This window comes from Eretmochelys imbricata, chromosome 2 (genome assembly GCF_965152235.1).
Source record: "Eretmochelys imbricata isolate rEreImb1 chromosome 2, rEreImb1.hap1, whole genome shotgun sequence".
In the NCBI taxonomy this organism is placed as follows: domain Eukaryota; kingdom Metazoa; phylum Chordata; order Testudines; family Cheloniidae; genus Eretmochelys; species Eretmochelys imbricata.
This window is the reverse complement of record NC_135573.1, coordinates 10,063,175-10,088,587: the sequence shown is the minus strand read 5'-3', so window position 1 is coordinate 10,088,587 and position 25,413 is coordinate 10,063,175. Positions and strand designations below refer to the sequence as shown.

The 25,413-nt window shown below is 39.6% G+C and overlaps 1 protein-coding gene across 3 annotated transcripts in view; it reads right to left on the bottom strand.

The window, feature by feature from the left end:
• Positions 1-25,413, bottom strand: part of PTK2 (protein tyrosine kinase 2) — a 385,991-nt gene that overhangs the window by 103,474 nt on the left and 257,104 nt on the right. For 2 of the 3 annotated variants that reach the window (XM_077809744.1, XM_077809746.1), the window contains exon 13: positions 22,229-22,281. In XM_077809744.1, coding sequence (XP_077665870.1) covers positions 22,229-22,281 — 53 coding nt within the window. Of the gene's footprint in view, positions 1-817; positions 836-22,228; positions 22,282-25,413 lie in introns of all 3 variants that reach the window. The other variant, XM_077809747.1, reaches the window with a different exon arrangement.

Below are 25,413 nucleotides of genomic sequence, written 5' to 3'. Positions count from 1 at the left end.
GCTTAAAGGGGACTTATTTTCAGAGTGTGGCTGCTCAACACTTTATGGAAAATTAGGCTTCTTTAATAGTGTGTCAAGGGGGACATCCATACAGTGAGGCACCCAAAATCACTACTCATTTTTGAAAATACAGGACAAAGTGTATTTTAGGTATAAAGTTATTATTACAATTTCCACCATCTTAAGAATAACTGTAAAGATTCTGCCATTAACTTAGTGGTTCCACGCCTAAAACCTGCCAAACATTCCATATGCTGAAACTAAACTTCTCTGTGTTGCACTTCTCTTCACTCCAGGCATATGACCAATGGGCAGCAGAGGACTTTGATGTTAGCATGCCTTTGAAGAGAAAGCATCACCTGATGGAATCATTTACCAGTTTGTGTCATGTCTATTGACGTTACTCATTGAAGAAAAGTTACTTAATTCATTTTGTCTACATTATGCCGGTTATCTTCATCAAAATGAACCAACACTCTTGAAAAGCCCACACTTCCTCTGCTCCATGCCAAAAGTCTCACTGCAAACACATGCAATTCATACTTGATAACATGATTGATAAAATGGTACAAAACCCACTGCATACAGTATTTGAGAATGTTTTCCTTATTCAGTCCCAGCCTAGCAGATAATACCAGTAGCGCTGTTTCATAAGGTGCAATATTTGACTATACCAGCTGATCTCTAATGCATGTTGCGGTTTTTTCATACTATGATCTGTATAAAAATTGATCACTGAAATGCATATTAGTTATATATGGATATAAAGGCCGCATATTGCATGTTAGTAAGACATAGACTAGAAAACACATATTACCGTCCCCACTAATTTCATCTGCAGATCCAGGTAGCATGCAAGGAGAGAGAAAAACAAAGGGGAGAGAGAAGGGACAGAGAGAGAAGGGGGAGGGGGGAGGATATACACTATTAAAATCATGAATAAACCAAGAATATAGCAAAACTGCAGTTATCTTATACACTTAGCTCAAGAGAAACCAGAAAGGTAGTGGAATTTAAGACATTTCCCCTAAAACTCAAGATACGGAGGAGTATTTAAACTTTTCAGTGCATACAATTAAATATAGGCTAGTGACTGTTGCATGACGTACAACAATCGAATTTAGGAGGGGAACCAGTTAATTCATTTTGTTACAAAGTGTTGATTTTTTATTTTATATGACGCTTCCATTACCAAGATAAAGCTCCTAGGCCAGATGAGCAAAACTGATTTACACCAGCTGAGGATCTGGCCACTAAAGCTTTGTACATACAGTTATACCTTCAGATACTTAGAATTGGTGCTACTGCTTTCACATTGGATGTATTATTATGCTATTGCTTAGACCCTGACAAGATACGGAACAACTTAATATTCATTTTATTGAACAAACTATAGTTATATGAAACTGTGTTTTAAATAATGACAAATGGAACAAGTCCATAGGGCACTTATTTAAATTAACACTGATATTCTGGATTTAGTCTATAGGCCTTATGCCATCCCAAATATCCACACCAGAATGTGATGCATTTTAAGCGTTAATTACAAATAAAATTAAAAATGCACATTTCTATTGTAAAATTAATGCACATTTTATTACATCCATTTTCCCTTTCCCCACACAGCCCAAACTGTCCAGACAACACTGGATGAGTACACAGCAGCCAGCATCACTGTGTTCACTCTTTAATTCAATATGTAATCTTAAATTACATTTATTGCTGCTATCCTATTTCATTCATTTGCATGCTGTATCAGGGGTCCAAGAATGCAATCCAAGTTTACCACGGAAAGAAGGAAGCTGAGGGATTTTGTGGCTGAGCAACTGTACAATTAAAATTACTAAATCATTTGCCACGTCACATACGACAGAACAAACTCTCCTATAACAATAGTATCAAGTATATGACACATCTCACTGAAGATCCAATTGTAGGGGACAGCAGAAATTTAACGTGATTATTCTTGGAACTCTGTTTACCTGAGGCTGGAGTAAAATTGTAAACAAACAGTAACAGAGTTAGTATATTCCGTTTTGGGTTAATAAGGCAGCCTGTACAAAGAGCAGTGCAGTACCCTTAGGCGGTGGCTCATGGGAACAGAAGACGAAAGGGAGAAAGCGCCTAGCTTTCTTTACTTTATGCTGACAGTGACTGACTCCTTTACAAAGAGGCAAGAAAAGAAAAGAGAAAAACAGAAACAAATTATTTGGAAACAAAAGAAAACAAACTTGAGAGCACTTCTGCAAGCGTGAATGTAAAAGCAAAAGATTTATATTACAATTCTACATCTGCATGATGTATATTTGAATTTTCTAAAATGATAAACTATATTTACTATGTTACAGTGGATTCCTCACCTTAGAAATAAATTATTTTTCTTTTTGTTTCACTTTAGAAAAAGTGCTTTATGGCAGAATCTATTAAGAACTCAACATATGCCAACCATTATCAAGCACATGAAGAACTGGTTCTCTGATATTTAATTAAATTTATTAAATCCCCTTCCTAAGCTCTGCTATTATGTGGTAACTGTTGGCAAATTCTATCTTTTTAATAAAAAGAAAAGGAGTACTTGTGGCACCTTAGAGACTAACCAATTTATTTGAGCATGAGCTTTCGTGAGCTACAGCTCACTTCATCAGATGCATACCGTGGAAACTGATAGATTTCCACTCCATACGGCTAAATGCAGTGCCTTGCATAATGACAGGTTTCAGAACACGGCTGTTACTCTGAAACCTGTCATTATGCAAGGCACTGCATTTAGCCGTATGGAGTGGAAATCTATCAGTTTCCACGGTATGCATCTGATGAAGTGAGCTGTAGCTCACGAAAGCTCATGCTCAAATAAATTGGTTAGTCTCTAAGGTGCCACAAGTACTCCTTTTCTTTTTGCGAATACAGACTAACACGGCTGTTACTCTGAAACCTATCTTTTTAATGGCAGCCACTCTTCTAATAAGGACACAATCAATTTCTTGGAATCTTACAAGAAGATGATAAAACAAAAACAAACATTTCACACAATACAAGTAACATGAACATGAAAAACACTCACCCCAAAACAACACTGGAATGTATTTTCCTGTGAAATCAGTTATTGGAGTGATCCCCCTCTATGAAGTCAGACCCAGCATATCTAGAGTCTTTGAAGAAACCCCCCCTTATTGCCCCTACTCATTCTCCCATCTCCCTAGGAGGAGCAACCAATCAGACCTGCTGCATATGGCTAGAAGAGCTCTTTTCCTCTCCTCAGGAGTTGTTAGAAGTTTTGAGGGGTGGATGGGAAGAGGGAGGCACCAATACCATTATCACAAAGGGGAACTCAAAAAAGGAGGAGGAATCCCAACAGCTCGGGGTTGCTCTGCTCCCTCCTCCCCCCTCTCTTCTTGTAATGAGTTGGTTCCTCTCAGCTGCTCCCTCCATGCTTCCCCTTGCCTCTCCCTCAGCAACTCTAAGCCTGGGAAACAAGATGGGAAGATCAAGAACACGTGCTAGAGCTATATCCGCCAGACTTGGGGACGGAGGTGCAGTATCACCCCTGGAGCTGTGAGGAAAAAAGAACCTAGAGAGGTGGAGGAACATCAGAAGTGTGCCAGTCACAGGGTTGATAATGGGGGGCCAGAAGTACAAAAATGATGTGGAGCTGAGGAGCACAGCATTAATTGATGAGGCAGATATGGGGCTAGGCCGAAATGGGAAGGCATAGAATTAATTAACTGGAGATTGTGGTTTCGTCAGCGAGCTCCCACACTATCAGAAATATTTTATGCAAATTTGTGCAATTTTATGCAGATTTTTGGTCACATGATGTTGGCAGGTATATAGGGTGCAAAATTATTTGTTGTATAATGTTCATCACTGGCATCTGGATGCCTCATGCTCAATTTTAAACCCACAAATTGAATGGGTGACTCAAAATTATACACAAACTGTTTTTTGCTGAGATGGTAATTAATTAAAAAACGGAACAAGGGGGTAAGCCTTATACTGCACCCTGAAGAATAACAAAAATACCACTATAACAAGCCTGAAAGGGTAATTACAAACAAATGCAAATACTTCATCATCTTCTCACATATACCTTTCAATAAAATCAGGCAAAACAATCATATTCAATATTTTAGACTCATGGAGATTCAAGGAAAGGGTAGATTATGGACTAAAATAGTATGACATCAGTATTATATATGGCATACAAGATATTAGAGATGAAGGGGAAATCACCTTTTTAAAAACATACAACACAATTTTCAACTATTACAACAGTCTAGAGGAGTTTGCATCTAAGTCATCAATATGAACAATCAGAATTAACTAACATTCATTATAAAATATTAAATGTGCTAAAGGAAAAGTAATCCTACTAGTTTTTTTTTTAAGTGAATCATAAAAAGGTAGAGGAATGCAAAGGCCTGTGGCTGAAACTGAAGAACAGATATGTAGTGGCCAGAGGCAATGCAAGATATGTAGGACGTGGAGAGAGAGTTCAATCCTTGGCCTCTCTGTTGAGATTGTAGACAATTCAGCTACTTGTGATGGTGGTTTTGTTATATGAACATCTGTTCCCTAGGACCCTGACTGAAACCATCATTCTATTTTACATAAACTATGAAACAGCAATCAGATGGAAAGGGCTTTCAATTACCACCACCCTGGTCTGGATTTAAACTGGTGATTTGGGAAGAAAAACTCAATCCATTACTTGTTTACTGTATATAAATTACTGCAATTTAAAACTTTGCCTTTATGATCAGGTATCAAATTAAATCTGGTGAAAGATTAAAGGTTTATTTTGTGGGTTTTCATTTGGTCATTTTGTTTTTTATGTTCTAACTACTTTCAGGAGCTTACACAACACCTGGAGCTATTTCAAGTATTCCACATCAACTTCCAGCCATTTAAACTGACACTCCTATGCATTCTTAGCTTTTAACTGAGTGCACATAAAGCTTCTAAGTCTGGATAAAAGCAGAGTTGAGTTTAGATAAGAGCAGCTCACTAAAATTAAATGCCATATACTTTCAACAAATTATCATGGAATAAACCATTTTATTTATTTTTAAACTTTTTCAGCAATATGAAATTTATATAAGCAATGTATTTAATAAAGGTCTGCACCCTAAACGAAAAATCCAAACACTTCTAGGCATTAACTGCAACATTACTACAAGCAGTGCAAAAAGTGACCATTCAAATGAGTGATGTAAGCCCACTGCAACAAAGAGAGTGATGGAATAGGGAGGAGCAGAGGGGAGAGACAAGAGCAGGAAGAAAGGATTCCTTCAGAAGTAATTTGGATCACAAAATCTATGCAATACTACTAAAAAGTCAAATTTAGCATTAAAATGCTATAATTTCATCACAGGTTTCTGCAAATTACACAAACCACTCAAAGTTCACCATGACTTCAAGAAAATGTTATATTCCACAGCTAACTATTCCAAAGGACCCTAAAAAGAACCAAGAAGGAAGAGGATATTCCTGATTTACAGGCGTATGGTACAACTTCATCTGTGATAAAGATGCTATCAGTCTTCTTGCCTATCTACTTTTCCTGTTTCTCTTCCTCTAGTTACTTCTCAGATCTCCCTGTTCTCTCTCTTGCTCGTGTCCTCCCTTCCTTCTCAATTCACCCTACTTGCCATTCTCCTCTTTGCCACTCCTACAGACAAACATGCACGCATGGTTCTTCAGGCAGTTACAATGTCTAGTGCTAACAGTGAGCCAGCTGGATTCGTATACAACGGAGAGCATTTAAAAATCAAGAATGATGCCTACTAGTAGACTTAGAGAATTCACTGCACTGCGACATAGTTTGTGTGCAAGAAGGCTAATATAACCTTTTTAATATGAGGTAGTAAGATATTGCACATTAGCAGCAGACAGAAAATCTTAAAGCGTTGGTGTCTAAATCCTCTTGGCAAAAGATCCTAATGGAGACAAGCAACTGAAAATACCAGTAGTTAAGAATGTTTTTGTCTAACATTTCCCTCTCAATTTGAGTAAGACCAGACTAAAGCTCTTAGTGTATTTTGTTCGAATTTCCTATCTGATCATTTCTCCTCTCATGTAGATGGATAGATGTGTTTAACAATATACATGTTGAAACGCTGCTTGTGATTAAATAGTTATGCCTGTGCTAATGTTTCCGTTTGAATAGAAATCTATCATTTTTCCTTTCTAGAAAAAAAGGATGGTGGGATATGTTTGTAAAGCTTCCAAATACAAAGTTGTTTCTTTTCAGTGTCCACCTATTATTCTTGTCTACATGAAAGGCTGGAGCTAAGTTTTGGGGACAACCCATAAGGAGCTTTAGGGATTTTCTTCACTTTTTTATAAGACCCTTAGTTTTCAACATTTATATGGCACTCACTTGCAAAGACTTTTGTTATGTCTTTACTATTCAATAGTAATTACAGTTCTGTAGAGCCAGTATACTTCACATTACTTTACCTACAATTTAGTAAACATTGCCTGATATACACATACTATTAATGCATTTGTCTAGTCTATGTAACTTCTCTATTTCCATCATTCCAAAACTTTTGGATAAGCACTCTTTTTACTGTGAAATAAAGAATATTAAAAAACCTTTGTTTTCTAATAATGAAATTCCATGTAACATTAGCTGACAATGCATATGACTCCCATAGGGTTTTGGGGCAAAAGTAGTTTTTCTGAATATCTAACCAAAATCTCCCTTACTGAAGATTAAGCCTATTATTTCTCCTAACTCCAGTGGACATAGAGAACAAGTGATCACATGCCTCTTTGCAACAGCCCTTACCATACTTGAAGACTATCAGATTCCCTCCTCAGACTTCTTTTCTCAAGACTAAACATGCCCAGTTTTTTAACCTTTCCTCACAGGTCGGGTTTTCTAAACATTTTATTATTTTTGTTGCTCTCCTCTGGACTCCTTCCAATTTGTCTACATCTTTCCCAAAGTGTGCCACCCAGAACTCCAGCTGAGGCCTCACTGATGCCAAGTAGAGCAGCACAGTTACCTTCAATGTATAACAGGAAACTCCTGTTAATACAGTCCAGAATATTAGCCTTTTTTTCAACTGCATCACATGGCTCATACTCAGTTTGTGATCTACTATAACCCCTCATCCTTTTCAGCAATACTACCACCTAGCCAATTATTCCTCATTTTGTAGTTGTGCATATGATTTTTCTTTCCTAAGTGAAGTACTTCGAACCTGTGTTTATTGACTTTTATCTTATTGATTTCAAAGCAATTCTCCAATTTGTGAATTCTAATCCTGTCCTCCAAAGTGTTTACAACTCCTCCCATCTTGGTGTTATCTGCAAATTTTATAATCATACTCTCCATTTCATTATCCATGTCATTAATGCAAATATTGACTAGTACTGGACCCAGGACTGACCCTGCAAGACTCCACTAGATATGTCCTCCCAGTCTGATAGCAAACCATTGATAACTCCTCCCTGAGCACAGTATTTCTACCACTTGTGGACCTAATTTACAGTAATTTCATCTAGAGAACATTTCCCTAGTTTGCTTATGAGAATGTCATGTGGGACTGTGTCAAAAGCCTTTCTGAAATCAAGATATATCACACCTTCTCCTCTACCCACTAGGCTAATAACCCTGTCAAAGAAAGAAATTACGCTGGTGTGGTATGAATTTGTTTTGACAAATCCATGCTAGCTATTCCTTATAACCTTATTATCATCTAGCTGCTTACAAACTGATTGCGTAATATTTTATTTGAGTATCTTTCCAGATATCGAAGTTAGGCTGACTGGTCTAATTCCCCAGGTCCTTTTTGTTCCCCCTTTTAAAGATACTTACTATGTTTGCCCTTTTCCAGTCCTCTGGGACCTCACCTGTCCTCCATGAGTTGTCTAAGATAATACATAATGTTTCCAAGATTGATTGTTGCTGGTTCTTTAAGTACCTTAGGATGAATTTCATCAAGCCCTGCCAACTTGATTACATCTAACTTATCTAATTTTTTCTTTAACTTGTTTCTTCCCCTATTTTGGCTTGCGCTCCTTCCCCCTTGTTAATATTAATTATGTTAAGCAGCTGGTCACAATTAATCCTTTTAGTGAAAACTGAAGCAAGAGAAGGATTAAAACACCTCATCATTCTTGCTGTAATCAGTTATTAGCTCTCCTTCCCCTCTAAGTAGAATACCTACATTTTCCTTTGTCTTTCTCTTGCTTCTAATGTATTTAAAGAACCTCTTCTTATTGCCTTTTATGTCCCCTGCTAGGTGTAACTCATTTTGTGCATTAGCCTTTATAATAATTGAGCTCTCAAAGAATAGTTTGGTTAAATAACTTTCTGTTTTGGAAGGCAGACATAAATCTACAGAATCTAAAACAGTGTATAGGAAAATAACTGAGAAAAGAGGGAGGATTAACCTGTTACAAACTGGTAAAGTGGAACAAATATTTAGATATATTAAACAAAAATATTATGATACAGGCAATAAAGCTAGTAGGTTTTTAGCCAGAAAGTTACAAAAGAAAAAGGATTTGATTAGAAATAAATAGGGAGATTTAGTAACTGCCATCAAACAGATCTCTGAAATATTTGCTAACCTTTTCCTTACTTTGTATGCTTCAGAGCAACCAAATCCTGAACTTATAAATAGATTTTTAAGAAGAGTGAAACCACCTCAGTTCTCAGAGGATGACGTGGCAGCTCTTGATAGGCAAATTGCTGTAGAGGAAGTTAAAGTTATAATTAAGAATTTAAAATCTAATCAGGCTCCTGGTCCCAATGGATTTTCTGGGAAGTATTATAGAGCTCTCAAGCAGGAGCTGGTCTCTACTTTAACTGACTTGTTTAATGGCATAAAGCAGGGAAACGAGACTCTGGATTCATGTAAAGATTCAAAAGTTCTTTCCTAAAGAAGGAAAAGATCTTACCAATTGTACAAACCTATTTCTTTAATTAATGTGAATACTAAAATTTATGCCAAGGTGCTGACAAAACAGATTGAGTTTCATCTTACCGAAATATATTCACCCTGATCAATATGGATTCGTTGGTGGCAGGCATCTAGCTGATAAATATCAGAAGAAGTGTGCATTTGTTCTATGATATTAATTCTAGCAATTCTTCCTGTGTGCTGCTTTGTTTGGATGCTGAGAAAGCTTTTAACAGGCTGAAGTTGGGAGTACCTCAGACAAATCTGGGTAAGATTTGGTTTTGGAAATTAGTTTTCTATGGGCATATTGACTCCATACAATCATCTCTGAGAACTGCTTTAGTCATAAATCTCCTTCTTTTAATTTTTCTAGGAGTATGAGTTAGGGTTTGCTTTGGCAATGGTGCCATTTGCAATAAGCATGAAAACAGCCCCTTGGTTATGGGCATCAAAACGTTTTCTGGATTAGAACACAAAATACATTTCTACATTGATAACACCTTGTTATATTTGCAGGATCAAGAGCCTCATTAAAAATTACAGAACAACTGACTTTGGAATCAGGAGAGGTATCGGGATTCAAAATAAATTACGATAAACCTGAAATTTTAAGAATTAACATTCCTGAAAGGATCAAACAGTTGTCAGCTACATACATTTAAATGGGTAAAGGAATCTTTAAAATATTTTGGAACAAATATTGTGGAGAAAAATAAAACACTTTTTAAAGAAAATTACCCTCCACTGTGGAATAAAATAATAATACACTTTGAGGAACGGAACAAATATTAAATTTCTTGGCTAACACGTACAGCCTTTGTAAAGATGAATTTCCTCCCAAAGTTGTTTTTGTTTCAGTGTATCCCTATTGGTATCCCTGATATGACATTAAAAACATGGCAGGATGAGTTATTAAAATTCATTTGGAAACATAAAAGACAAAGGGTGAATTCTAATGTTCTGTATAAGCCTAAAAAATGGAGTGGACTAGCTTTCCATAATCTAGTTTATTATTTATTAATTATTACTACTATTATGCATCACAGTTAAAAGATGTGATCAGCTAGGTTCAGATTAGACCAAACACTGGGTAAACCTTGAACAAGAATGGAGCCAAAATACAGCTATTCATCATGATTGTTCGGTTAAAAATAAAGGTACGACACCAAAAATAAAAAATAACCCATTCATCCAGATCACCAAGCAGCTTTGAAAATTCCTGTCACCAAGGCCCTCTCTGTTAGTTACTTTCATTAATAATCAGGAATTTATCTCTAGCAAATACCAAAATGACTATTCATTGTGGGTAAGAGCTGACATTTATCAATTTGGTTGGACAGATGTTCTTGGGTCCTGATTTTAAGTAATACCAAGAGTTATGTGACCATATAAATAATATAAACATCCCATATTTTAAACATGCATAAGTAATATGTTTTATTGTGAAATCTGGGTACAAGGATGTCTATTTAGACACTAACCACATTTGAGAAGCTGATCCAGGAGCAAGTTGGAACAAAAGGTTTAATTTCTAAGATACATATAATTTTAATTGAAAAAGATGATTATAAGAAAACAACGCAGATGAAAAGGTGGGAGAGGGATTTGGACAAAGAAATTGATCTGGATGAGTGGATCTCTACATGGGAAAGGGAATATATCTATATCTATATATCTCTCTACATATCTCTCTCTCTCTATATCTGCAATTTGCATATAAACCAGTAAAGAAAATTTTTATAAATTACTGATTTATTTTATGTCAGCTTCCAAGTGATCCCTTGACCTGCTTACTTAATGTGCCAGTATAGGATCTATATTTTAAACAGAATGACAATTTTTTTTTATTGTTAGCAGCAAAACTTTGTATTTCATATTATTAGAAAAATATGACTTCCTCTTATGGAATTGTGGCATAGTAAAATATAGACTGTTCTTGCAACAAAAAAGCTTTCAAATTCAGTATGTGCACAAGAGAATTGCCAAAAAGGATAGGTATTTAGAAAGTTGGTCACCCTTCTTAGTGTACTCAGAGGAGGAGGGCTCCCCAGCCAGCATACCAGAATCTTTAACTCGGTTCTCTGAATATTAGCCTGATCCTGAATAAGTAATATACGTGTAGTATGGTGACTTTTTATTGTACCTTTGCATTAACAAAATGTTTTGAAAAACAATTACATTTGGGAACGATCAGTTACCCAGCTTTTAATCCATTTAACGTGTGCCATGTTCATTTTATACTGTTAGAGATTTTTAACTAAAATGTTGTGGGGTACCACAGCACAACAATGGTACCACAGCCTTACAGAAGTCTAGTACATCAACACTATTATCTTCATCAACCAAACTTGTGATCTCATCAAAAAAAGATATCAATTTAGTTTGACAAAATCTATTATAAACCCATGTTGATACGCATTATTACCCTCCTTTAATTCTTTATTAACTGAATGGCACATCAGACACACTGTTATCTTGCCTGGGATCAAAGTCAGACTGACAGGCCTATAATGACCCACATCATTCCGTTTACCTTTTTAAAATAAAAAATTTAAAATACTTTTTTAAATTAGCTTTCTTCCAGTCTTCTGAAAAACTTACCCAGTGTTCCAAGATTTATTGAAAAATGAACATTTAACTATCTTGCAAGCTCCGCAGACAGCCCTTTTAAAACTCTTGGATGCAAGTTATGTGCACCTGCTGTCTAACATTTAGTAGCTGCTGTTTAACATTCTACTGAGATACTAGTGGAACAGAAAGAATGTCATCATCATCAATATGACTACATCATTGTCGTCCCCCCCCAAATACAGAACAGACATATTTACTGAACACTTCTGACTTTTCTGCATTATTATTGATAATTCTACCATTTCCATCTAGCAATGGACCAATACCACTATTATAATTCTTTCTGTTCCTAATATACTTAAATGTTATTATTGTCCTTACCTCTGCTGACCATAGGTTTCTCTTCGTGCATCTCTACTTCTCTTATCAATTTTCTAAAATTCCTAGCTTCTGATTTATATAGATTACTAGCTTCCCCTTTCTTCCAAGTTGTTTTTTTAACAAGTACAGCCTTCTTCCTTGATTGAAGGATTGTGGCTTTTTGGACATCTATTAAGGTTCTTAAATGATTCCCAATTATCATTCACATTTTTCTGATGAAACTCTTCTTTGCAGCCGATTGTTTCAGCTTTCTGAAACTGATCCCTTTAAAGCTCCAAGTATATATATTACTGGTATGGACTTTACTCTACTTACACATTACAAATGCAATCAAGTCATGATCACTGCCTAAGCTACAATTAATTTTTAGTTCTGTGATCCTCTTTCTCTCTCAAGACTAGGTATAACACAGGATTCTCCCGTGGTGCTGGATGCAGTGCTTTTTGAGTTAGGAAACCGTCATCTATAATAATAAATTCTGAGGATGTTTTAGTACTTGCAGCATGAGATATCCAACATATGTCACTCCAATTGAAGTCTCTCATAATCACACAGTTTCCCCACCGTAAAAATTACAGATAGGTGCGTAAGGAGCTGGTCATCCTGTTCCTTAGTGTGATTTAGTGGTCTGTAGCAGACACCAACTAATACCCCATCCTGTACTTTTTCTATTAGGACATTGACCCATAAGCATCCAAATCATTTTCTTCGGAGTTGTCAGTGACTTGGAAACAGGCAATGCCATTTTTGACAGAGTGCTACTCTCTCCCTCCCCTTTTACCCATTTGGTCCTTCTTAAATAGGTTATAATAATTGATTTTAACATTCTACAAATGTGAACAGTACCACTATCTTTCAGTAATACCAACTAGATCACATATATGTTCATAAATTCATAAAGGGTTGGGTTTTTTTTAGTAAAACCCTCTTCCCCGCCCCCCAGCTTTGTAAACAGAGCAAGTTAACGCCACAACAGATCATAATAATACAAACTGCAACCTAGTGGGGCAATAGACTGAATTTCAAGGTGCCTATAAATATTTATATATTTGTACTGAATGAATGCCATACTTGTAAATCAATAGTAACTCCTCAGTGTGTGTATATAAATACACCCATACACATGACATGTACACACATACACACCCAAGTTGGACAGGTTTTTGGTAGAAAAAATATCATAAAGCAGGAAAATAAAAGGACAGGCAACACAGGAAAAAGGATAGGAATCCCCAACACAATCTAACAATCAGTCTCATATACAAAAGTCCATCCTGGTCAAGTCAAAGGAAATTATGTCCATGTATTTATGGGAAGAATTTGACCAACTGGAAGAAACCAGGATAATTCGCCACCACCTCGCTCCAGTTTTATGCTAGTGTAACTTCAATAGAATAACACAGTGGTAAATCAGGCCCTGGTTTTAAAATATAATATTAAGGTTATGACACAAATCAACAAAGCCAAGGAAGTTTGCTTTTCATAGTTGATGCCTATCTTTAACTCATCTCACACTTCTCAAGAGATATCAACTGCAAGCACAGAGACTAGTGACTTGTTGAAGGCCACAGAGGGAGCCAGCATCAGAACAAGGATTAGGTTCTTTTTTCAATCACAGGAGTGTTTCATTAGATTATTAAGCATGGTATTTTCAGGTAATTCTGAAACTAAAAAAAAAAAAATAATATGAATTGTTTTACCAAATATAGCTACAAGTGCAAAGAAGAAACACTTAAGGCTTCAAAATTCTCCACTGAAATAATTCTGTTACCAAACAGCACATTCATTTTGAAGTGACCTGATAAAATGCATATGTCAGAAAGTCAAGCTTTTTAAGCTGTGGGCAAAAATCACCTTTTTCCCCAATTACAGTTTAATAATTCTGTGGGAATGTAAGTTTTACACAAGAAAGTCTTTCAGACTTGAGCAAAAGACAGACTTTCATTTTGGGCACAGGGGTCACAAAACAGAGAATGCACTGTGCTTTGCCAGCAAACGTTAAATTTAAATAAAATCTTGTTTGCCCTTCACCCTGAGCTCTTAACATTGCTCGTAATTAGCCTGGTCTCCCCCCACTCCCACACTTTTGCAGGCCATATCTGCATCATCATTAAAAGCAGTTTTTTATTTTAGGTGCTATAATACTGAAATTAACTTAGCTTGTGACATCTTTTCCTACACTATGTATCAAAATATGAACATTTGATTGGCTTCATTTTGATCTACAGTAAGCAACTGAAAGCATCCATAGTTCGTTTCTTTTATACAAATTAAATCATATTTGTTTTAACACATACTAAATCTTTTGAACTAAAATGATTCAACCCCCTCACATAAAGAGTGAATTTTCTTTCTACATCCCTTCTTTCCTTAAGATGTAGAAAAGAAATTCAAAGTTCTGAATAACATTGCTGAAGTTTTAGGGGCAGATCCTCAGCTGGTGTGAACTATCATAGCTCCATGGACTTCATAATTTACACCAGCTGAGGCTCCACCCCTTAATTAGCACACTAGGACAGAACCGCAGTAACTTAGTATATACTGAGTTACTGAGAGTTCAGTCACAATATGTACTTTAAGAGACTAAAATTATACTACTATAAATCTAACTATGACTTTATAGCAAAAATTAGTAAGTTATCTTGGGGGTCACTACAGCAGGTGATAAGCACCTTCAATTTCCATAGATCACAGTATGTTTCTCAAAGAAAGCCACTCATCTCACCATTAAAGGGAAATGCTCTATGATTTCAGAAATTAAACTACTTTATACCAATATGGTGTAATCTGCTTGCGTTTTGTACTTCCTTCTTGACTAAAACACAAAATCCTGGATTCAGTCACACTTCAATTCCCCCTCTAAATAGGCACATACTAATACTAAAAGTTAGACTCTATGAATTATTTTGGGGAAGTTCTATGGCCTGTGCTATACAGGAGGTCAGACTAGATGATCACAATGGTTCCTTCTGGCCTTGGAATCTGTGAATCTATGAACGCTGCAAAAGCTGTATTTCATTACGGAAGAAGTTCACCACTACAGCATATGGCCAGCTGCTCAACCACTTAAATTTTACCACAGAATCCTATTTTGAGGGTTTAAATGAGATCTTTAATGAATTTCCTCTTACAAGTCCACCTTCCAGCCAGTTACAGCTCCATGCAACATTCCCTCCCTGCATACATATTTTTCTACCCAGGAATAGTGTATGGGATGTGGGTGTGAGTGGCCATTCTTGATCAAGAAGTTTCCACACTAAAAAGCATGGACCATGCTCAATGGGCCCAAAGCACCAAACCGGGGATGCCATGGTCTCTAGCTCCACTTGCATTGTGCCTGTGGAATAGTCCCTATGAGAGATTTGGACAGCTAGGATTAGGAGAATCCCTGCCTATGGATTTCCTAGCATTAACTAGGCACAAAAAATGGCCAGAGGTTGACCACAAGGAGATAAAAGCATGGTAATTAATATTCCTAGTCATACTCATATAAAGGGTGAATAAGATACATAGATTTAGAAGAAATATATTTAAAACAGGCATAAGTAAATTGAAGATGCATTAATTTAATTTCTGTGAAGGGAGTTATATAATAAGTATAACTGAGTGAATAAATTATTATTTTTGGAAGTAGTGTATGTCTTTTCTAAAGCTAATATTTGCTGTTCAGAAACAAATTGCTGGCCAAGACAAATTCCTGTAGACTAGACTAGACCATTTGCTAAGGAAGACTCCAAGCAGAACAGCCTGCAGTATAGTCAACAAGACTTTAGTGAACTCATGTGTTACTTCTTTTAAATTAGATGTATTTATCTTGATACCATACATACAGTATCAGTTTGCCAGCAGCACAACATGAAACACACAAGGGGGATGAAAATTGGGATTATGATGCAGAGTCACTTCTGTGGCTCCATAATAACTAAAACCAAAATAACAACACAGTCACAACAAATCTGTAATCCGGTTGAAGAAAGTACATTAAGTAAAATACGCCTATGTATAGATAAATTTAGTGAGTTGTGACTGAAAAAGATTTAGTATTCATTATTTGTATTACAGTAATGCCTAGAGGCCCAACTGAGACTGGGCCCAATTGTGCTAGGCACTGTACAAACACACAGCGAGAGACAGTGCCTGCTGCAAACAGCATTGGATCTAAACAGGCAAGACAGAGGGGAAACTGAAGCACAAAAATGTGAAGTGATGTGCCCAAGGTCACACATTTTTTGACTCCCAACCCTGCCATCTACCAGACCATGCTGCTTCCAACTATGGGTGAGAGGTTTCTGGAACCAACCTGCTCATTCACCTTAGTATGAAAGGAACCTTGTTGCTTATGGCTAGAAAAACATCAGGTAACTTTCCAGCTTGTTGTTTTTCATTTTCATGTACTCTATGCCTCTGAACACCTTGGAATGCCAAAATACCATGGAAAAGGTGGTGCTTGCTTTCACTTGGGCCAAACACACTTTAGGGAGTGTCAGATATTTCATGGAAAAAGCTAGAAATCTTGCAGAAACAGTTTAACATTGTATAGCCAATGGCTTAACACAGGGGTGGGCAAACTATGACCCGGGGGCCGCATCTGGCCCTACAGACATTTTAATCCAGCCCTCGAGCTCCCGCTGGGGAGCGGCTTTCGGGGCTTGCCCCGCTCCAGCTGGGGAGTGGGATTGGGGCCTTGCCCCACTCCACGCGGCTCCCAGAAGCAGCAGAAACATGTCCCCCCTCCTGCTCCTACACACGCTGCCCCCGCCTCAAGCGCTGCCCCCGCAGCTTCCATTGGCCGAGAATCACGGCCAATGGGAGCTGCAGGAGTGGTGCCTGCGGACAGGGCAGCATGCAGAGCCACCTGGCTGTGCCTCCACGTAGGACCCAGAGGGGGGACATGCCGCTGCTTGAGGTAAGTGCCCCACAGAACCTGCACCCCTGGCCCCCTCCCATGCCCAACCCCCTGCACCATCCCTGATCCCCCTTGGTCCCAGCCCAGAGCACTCTCTTGCACCCCCAACCCCTCATCCTCACCCCAGAGCCCGCACTCCAGCCAGAGCCCTCACCCTTCCTTGCACCCCAACCCCCTGCCCGGAGCCCCCTCCTGCATCCTCAACTCCTCATTTCTGGCCCTACCCCAGAGCCCACACCCTCAGCCAGAGCCCTCACCCCTCCCACACCCCAAACCCCAATTTCATGAGCATTCATGGCCAAGCATGAAATTTCCATATCCAGATGTGGCCCTTGGACCAAAAAGTTTGCCCACCCCTGGCTTAACATATCCATTTGAACATGTAGTGCATCCCCAAACCAAATAATGGCAGCGTCTGGTCTTTAGCTATAATCAGTACCTCATTAGCTTGGTAGAGAAATCATTTTGAAACTGTCCTTCTCAGCTAAGAGTGTTAAAACTACAAATATGGCTGGTTGGCAAACTTTGATATAACTATTTTTTGTTGCATCTCCAGTTCAAATTTTGCTACTGAGGTTCTAATATTGGGGAAATACAAAACAAAGAACAGCAATGTCAATGAAAACAAGCAGCAAAATTCTGAATTTATGCTTTCAAGCTATTAAGTGCATGAAGGAGGGTACAGCTGTCAGATAGCTATAAAGGCCTGTCTTATTTGAAACCTCTGGATGTAAGCATTAAAATGTCATCAGAGAAAAGCTCTTTTTCTGCAGCTCACTATGGCATCATCCACAGATGGTTTTGCACTGGATGCTGTCAGCTGTCAGCCTCTGCTGATCTGCAACTCTGGTGTTAACTGAGCATTATGCACATCTGTTGCTTTCATTGTTCAGTACCATATATCAGATACAGATTTCAACAAGAGTGCCACTTGTATGTGTCAACATGAAACATTACTTCATCTGAAACAAATTGATACATTCAGGGAGCACAAGAGGCTCTCAAAGAGAACATCTCCTGAGGAAAAATATGTCCAAAATACCACATACTTACATGCTAACAATCTGTGTCTATGGTATAAATTCAGTGTTAAGATATCTGTGCCAAGCTTGACAGAGGACATGTAACATGACTTTATTTTGGGTAAACAAAGGTCAGAAAGTATTGGATAGTCTTTCATGTCACCTCACAGGAAAGAGTACCTCCCCCTCAACCTCCAAATCGGTAATAAGCAGGATTGCATGAATCATCTTTGTGCAGTGTCATTGTTTCCGGTGGTTTATAACTCAATATGAAACACAAAGGCACAATGTTTTAGTATGAGATGACCTGAAACACTATAAAATAAAAACAAAATAGTATAAAAATACAAAATTTGTTTGGCTTTCTTAGCGGGGTGGGGGGATGGAGGGGAAGAGATTTGCTGGTTTAAATTGTTTTGTTTTCTACTAGTTAGGCCCACCGTCGTTTCTTCAAGTTTACAGGCCAATCACTTAGAGAAGTGATTCCCAACAACAGGTCCACACACTACTTCTGTTTGTGTGCACAAGTGTGCAATGCTCTGCCGTTGGTCTCAGAGCACTGCTTGTCTGTCTCCCGTTCATATCTACATTTGACCCTAAACACCAGACTTATGGGGTTAGAAGACCATAACATCATCATACCAAAACATCTGATCACATTACAACAACCTATCTATATAGTTCCATAAGTGTGCATGGTGCTTTAGAGAACAAATCAAAGGCAAGTTTCTGCCCAGAGACATTCACACTAATTCAGATATAATGTAACTGGGGATGGAGAGGCATGTGAGTACATGGGTTAGAACAACAGGTTATAAATGGGCCGGCACCTGCCTCTCACAAGCACCCCCTGGTCGAGTGCCTGCAGTGTCAGTTTGTGGTGCTGTATCAGAGTGGCACCCACCTCTTGTGAGCACCCCCCCCCTTGGTCGATGGTTTCTTTGGTGGGGCTTCAGTGACTCAGCCCTCCAACCGAGTCACACAATGTCTGCAGGTGGAACAGAATGAACTCCTTCCGGGGTATACAATCTTTACCCTCTTCCGGCCCTGGAATGGGGCCATACCCCCAGCAGTAGCGCCGGAACTGGGGGAGGCCAGGGGGGCTGCCTCCTTCCTCGCTCCTCTTCCGCTTGATGCCACACCCCCTGGCCAGGCCAGCGTGGAGCCCCGTCTGTTGTGGGAGTTATGCAGACCCTCAACCTGCCCATGGTGTGGGAAGACTGACAGCAGCCCCCAACCCGAGTCCCGCCCGGCCCAGGGCAGGTGGAGGTGGAGGGTCCACGACGCTGCATCAGCTTACCACAGCTGCCCACATGGCTCTCCCTGACCCAGCTCTGTCCAGGAGGGGATGAGGGTCCTCAGAGCCACAGCCTGGCCATGGTAAGAGCCACACCCACAGCTGTGGGGAGCCTGGGTCCCTCCACCTGCCCTGCGTGGGGCACCCAGGGACATGGGCAGGGGGATGCTTTCAGCTCCCCTCTCCACAGGTGGGTGGGAATCCCTGGCCCTCCTCCGGCTTGGCCGGGGGCAGGGCCTCCGGCAGAAGAGGACGGGCGAGGGTGGGCCCCTGGTGTGAAGGGGAGGGGTCTCCGGAGGAAGTAGGAAGGCAGGGGCCAGGCCCCCACTCCCACCACTTTTGGGAAGACTCCGATGCCCTTCACCCCAGGGCTTCCTCCCTGGAGACACTGTCTTCCTGGAGCCTTCCCTGGGCTGTCCTTGCTCAGTCTCTGCATCCGGAGGCAGGAGATCCTTCCTAGTTCCCCTGGTCCCTACCCACACTGAGCTGTCCGTGGTCCTGCTGCTCTTCCAGCCAGCCAGGAACAGTTCTTACTCTTCCAGCTCCAGGCAGCAACTGATTGACTCTTGTCTCTGCTGCTCCCTCTTATACGGCCCCCCTGGCCCTGATTGGCTGCAGGGGAAGACAATCTAGGCCGCTTGGAGAACTTCTCTTCTGCTTCTATCTGGGATGGGGTATGGCAGGACCCTGACGTCACCCTGTCATACAGATCATAAGTAAGACTACGTTTAGTCACGGGTATTTTTAGTAAAAGTCATAGACAGGTCACGGGTTCACAACCCGTGACTTGCCCATGACTTTTAGTATATACCCCTAACTAAAACTTGGGTGGGGGGGTGCGAGTGCTCTGGGGACGATGGTCCGGGGGTGCTGTGGGTGGTGGGGAAGGTGGTCTGGGACCACACTGCTGCTGAGGGCAGGGGCAGCAGCACGTGGCCCAGGACCCTTGCTGGTGCTCGGGGGTGGGGTTTGACAGGGCTGGAAGGGGCTCCCTACCTGACTCCACGTGTTCCTGAAGCTCTTAGGCGGCAGAGGGGCCAGGGGGCTCTGTGCACTACTCCCAGTTCTGCCACAAGCGGCAGCTGCGCAGCTCCCATTGGCCGGGAACAGCAGCCAATGGGAGCTGCAAAGGTGAGGCCTGTGGGCGCAGGCAGTGCACAGTACCCCCTGGCCCCTCTTCCACCTATGAGTTGCAGGGCCATGCCAGTGGGAGCCAAGGAGCCCTCCACTCCAAGGTAAGTGCCGCCGCCCCCGCCCCCGGCACTCCCCAGCCCCTATCCCTGAGCCCCCTCCCATACACCCAAACTGCTGCTGCTGGCCCAGGGGCTGCCCGGCTCAGGCAGCCCCTGAGCCAGCACCAGCCGCTGCAGAAGTGACAGAGATCATGGAAAGTCACGGAATCCGTGATTTCCATGACCTCCATGACAGACTCGAAGGCTTCATCATGAGATATGTGCACTTGTTAGTTTTATTATATATATATATATATATATATATATATATATATTGGGTTTTTCATGTTTTTATAAAAATATATTAAGAATTGAGAGTGAAATACTCAGATATCCCAAGGACCTACCACACTTTTACTTGCAATGGGGCTGTGTTGAGAGAGTTTAGGTGGAGGAGTCACGTGGGGTGTCTCACTTTAGTTTAGAGGGTTGTTTAGTTGGTTGGGGAAGGAGCTGCAGGATACAGGCTTATATGGATCTAGTGCCACCAAACCCTGCTTAGTCGGCACTGAAGGATCAGATGCTGTTATTATTCAAGGGAATGGGCTGGAACAGTAGCCCTGGTGATGCTGTGTGGCAGCCCACCATTTTGGTATGTGTATGAATTCCATCTCCTTTTCCACGCTTATTTCCCTGCACAAAAGTCTGTCTAATTGGGTTTTATGCAGAGAGGGGTTTATTTCACCTAGAAGGAGTAATATCAGGCAGAAGCAGAGTTAATATAATGTTCTTTAAAAAGGCTAAAGTCTCAAAAAAGCTTTAATCAGAGACACACTAACCAAATACCATTGTGCCCTTTCTACATAGCATGATGGGCCATCAACTAGAGCTACGAACTCCATAGCTTCTTCTGTGCATGCCACCAATTTGTGACAAGTTGAAAAATATTATGGCAAAGTTGTAGCCTCTCTATAATTAAGACTGCAGCTCAATGTCCATTGTAAACCCCACTTGGTCCCAAAATTGGTACCTAAGGCCTGTGGCCAACCAATATAGCTCTACAGTAGTGCGGCATAATAATCATATTCTCTTGTGTTGTAAAGCTTCTCTATACACGGGTATATAACCATTACTAGGCAATACACATCCAAATCCCTGTGCATCAAGAAGATGATGTATCCTGCAGAGGGACTCTCAACTACTTTTACATTTTCCTCTGAGGAAATGGCCATCCCTTCAAAGAGAGCCAATGTCATCTTGAAAAGCTTTACATAAATACAGCAGCTCTATCCAAACTGTGAAACTGCTACATGCTGAATTAATTAATTAACTATTAAAATAACAAATCTATTATTTCCATACTGCTATAAAATAGCGAATATGTATTTATGTTTTTCCTCACATCCTCTCATCCCCCAAAGCTCAGACTAACCTCAGTGACTTTTCAATATCTAAAATATAAATAGTGGTTTGCACAAAACAGCAGCAACAAAAAGCAAGCTAGTAATGATCTCCACTTCTCTCAGAAAACAAAAAAAAATGACTGTGGAGTTTTTATATTGCCTATTTTCCTTTCATTACAGCTATTACAAATTTCAATTATGAGTAGTAATTTGTAAATAAACACAGTTAATTAAAAGCCATTACAATCTAGCATATTTCTAAGCCACTGCAAATTTTAGTACTTAAAATTAGCTTTGCTTTGAAGTTTTCTGACTTTATATTGTATACTTAAAAATAAGGATATAGTTACAACTGGTAGGTCTTATAAACAACAGTATGTAGGAAAGCTACAAAAAGTTGTTTTTCTTTAGAAACTCCACAAGGAAGGAAGCAAAGCTAAGGTCTTAGGAAAATTAGTAGCAATGCAATAAGAAGTGAGCTATATTTACACGAGTGTAAAACACCATCCAAATATTTGCTAGCTTTATGAACAAATGTATACTTTTAATGGTCCTTACCTGATACAGAGACTGTATGCGACCTTACTCCTTGCTTCTCATTGTTGGCCAGCCTGTAAAATAAAGGTTTAAATCGGTGAATGCTGTACATTCTTCACGGTTGAATACACTGTGAATTCATTCTAACAGGGCACCTACTGTAATTAGTAGAGCCAATCCATTCCCACAGAGACAAATTTTGAGGGGGAGAAAATTAAAAGAGGAATGTACCATCTTAAGTCCACCTGGGGGAGTAAGAGTGAAGGGAATGCTTTAAGAAGTCCATTTTAAAAAGCACAGAAATTCATTATGACATAAGCATAGTTCAAAAAAAGCTTGTTTTTAACAAATTTGACCAAACAAATTTTAAAAATACATTTCTAAACAGCATCAGTTTATTTACCCAATTCAATAGTATGTCCACTTTTTAAATTACATATTGGAAACTTAAAATGAAAACAGGTTTCAGAGTAGCAGCCATGTTAGTCTGTATTCGCAAAAAGAAAAGGAGTACTTGTGGCACCTTAGAGACTAAAAGTACTCCTTTTCTTTTTGCGAATACAGACTATCACGGCTGTTATTCTGAAACCTAGGTAACTACTGGAGGCCAAAATATAATTTAAAGCAGAGTGATGGGTTACCTTGGTTTATTCTGCAATTTTTTGTGTATCCTTCTGGCAGAGTGAATTGGCTTTTTGTCTAAAATGTGATTTATTTATGTACAATTGAATAAACAGTTTTCAATGATTTTCTATGTCAGGTAAATAACTGTGACTAACATTGCATTTATCAGTCTACTAAACATCAACAGTAAAAGAAACACTCTGGTTAGCCGTTTCAGTAAATTATTATATTTTCTTTTTACAATAGAAGAAAAGAACCATGCACTCTTCATTTATGAAACAGAAATCTGATCTGCCAAAGGAAAGCCTTTCCAGATGCAAGATGTGTTGCCTAAAACTTATGAATATCTGACCCAAGAACAGTCTGCTACTGTCACAAGAAGAGCATATATAGTACCTGTTTCAGAGTAACAGCCGTGTTAGTCTGTCTTTGCAAAAAGAAAAGGAGTACTTGTGGCACCTTAGAGACTAACCAATTTAGTCACATCGGATGAAGTGAGCTGTAGCTCACGAAAGCTCATGCTCAAATAAATTGGTTAGTCTCTAAGGTGCCACAAGTACTCCTTTTCTTTTTACATAGTACCTGTTATTCAACAGTATGGAATGTGCAAAATTATATTTTAACTCACTGTTACTAATAGAAGCTCTTCTAGAAAACTGTTATTTCATCACAGAAAGCTTAGCAGCTGAAAAAACTTTCAATACAAATCTAATGCATTTAAAAATTAATTATTTCCTACTTATCCCCTGTATCCATTTTATGTAAAAAATATTTTTATTCTAGCATCTCATGCATTAGCCCCTCTGAATAACCACATAGACCGATTGATTTTACCGTTGCCCTTCCTTTCCTGCAATCTTGTTGCCCCCTTTGTTGCGGCATGCCTAATATTAGGCAAGCTGCTCCTCAGAGGTGGCCCCCCTACTCATGTGGAGATCCAGTAAAACCAATGGGTCTTTACCATGAATAGATCATACCGATTAATTGCTGTGCTTCATTTCCATGCAGGAAGACACCTTCTTCTCTTATAGGAAAGCGATCACTTTGTTTTGCCCATATGGTCAGCTTAATAAATTACAACTGAAACGTACAGACAAGAACAATTTTTTCTGAAAGTATTACTTCATAGATACTCTGGTTCAGGAGAGCACTGAAGCATGTGCTTATGTGCTTTTATGAACAGGGATGCTTTTATAAACTGGTGCCTTAAACTGTAAATAATGTATGCAGCATTGCAGTGCTTAATTTGTAATGAAAAAGGCACCAGGGCTCAAGCAATTTTTTTTACTTTCATAACTGATGTGGCAAGCCCAGAGGTGCCGGGGCTCAGAATTGCTACGCCCAGAGGTGCCGGGGCTCAGAATTGCTAAGCCTAGAGGTACCGCGGCTCAGATTTGGCAGCTCAGGCACAAATTAAGCATTGCAGCATTGTTGTAGTTATGTTGGTCCCAGGATATTAGCAAGACAAGGTGGGTGAGATAATATCTTGTACTGGACCAACTTTGGTTGTGAGAGAGACTCTAAAGCTTGTCTCTCTCACCAACAGAAATTAATCCAATAAAAAAAACCTGTAAATAATAGTATTTCTAACCTACAGTCTGCTTTAAAATGTCAGGCTTGCTTTTGGAGAATCATTGATTTTCTCCAAGTGCCAGGGATCAGATATGCAACCACACACTTTATACATCTGTGGAAACTGATGTAATTTAGGTTGTGATTTTAAGTATTGTTAAAGAAAAAACGTTGTATGGAATCCAATAAGAATAGAAATGTAGCATGGGGCACGGGTCACTTGCTGGAGGATTCTCTGCTCCTTGAAGTCTTTAAACCACGATTTGAGGACTTCAATAGCGCAGACATAGGTGAGAGGTTTTTCGCAGGAGTGGGTGGGTGAGATTCTGTGGCCTGCGTTGTGCAGGAGGTTAGACTAGATGATTATAATGGTCCCTTCTGACCTTAAGATCTATGAATCTATGAACGAATCCCTATGAAAATTATTTTTTGTTGGGATTTAAGTATTTGCTTGTGATGTTTGTAACCCATATTCTGCAACACTCTGTTTATACCTGAGAATCAGAAACTGAAACTGACTTAAGGTTTGTCTACACTTCACACTCCTTTCAGCAATGGGTAGTGTATGGGTACCACATCCCACCTAGCACAGATATAAACAGCAATGTAGATGGTGAGGCACCACTTACATAGGTAGTGTAAAGACATGCCTGACCCTGTGGTACGTACCCTACATGGCTCTCTGCTCGCCCAAGTCGTGCATCTTCCATTTGCACTGCTAAAAGGAAGCTGTTTCCCTGCTGCTGGAGGCTCTCCCCACCTCAGGGAGCTGACAGAACCTTTCCCCACTGCTTCCCCACACCAGAGCCTTTACTCACCACAGTGAAAGGCTCCAGCAGCAGGAAACTGCAAGAGCCTTTCCCCTCTCCTGCCAGAGCCTTTCACTTACACATGTAGCTACATGCCTCCTACTTGCCGCCATTAGTGACGTGTAGTACTGATGTAGCCTTAGAATAGTTTCACTCTCCAAGATGAGTGAAATGTTGACAGGATTTTTAATTATCAAAGGT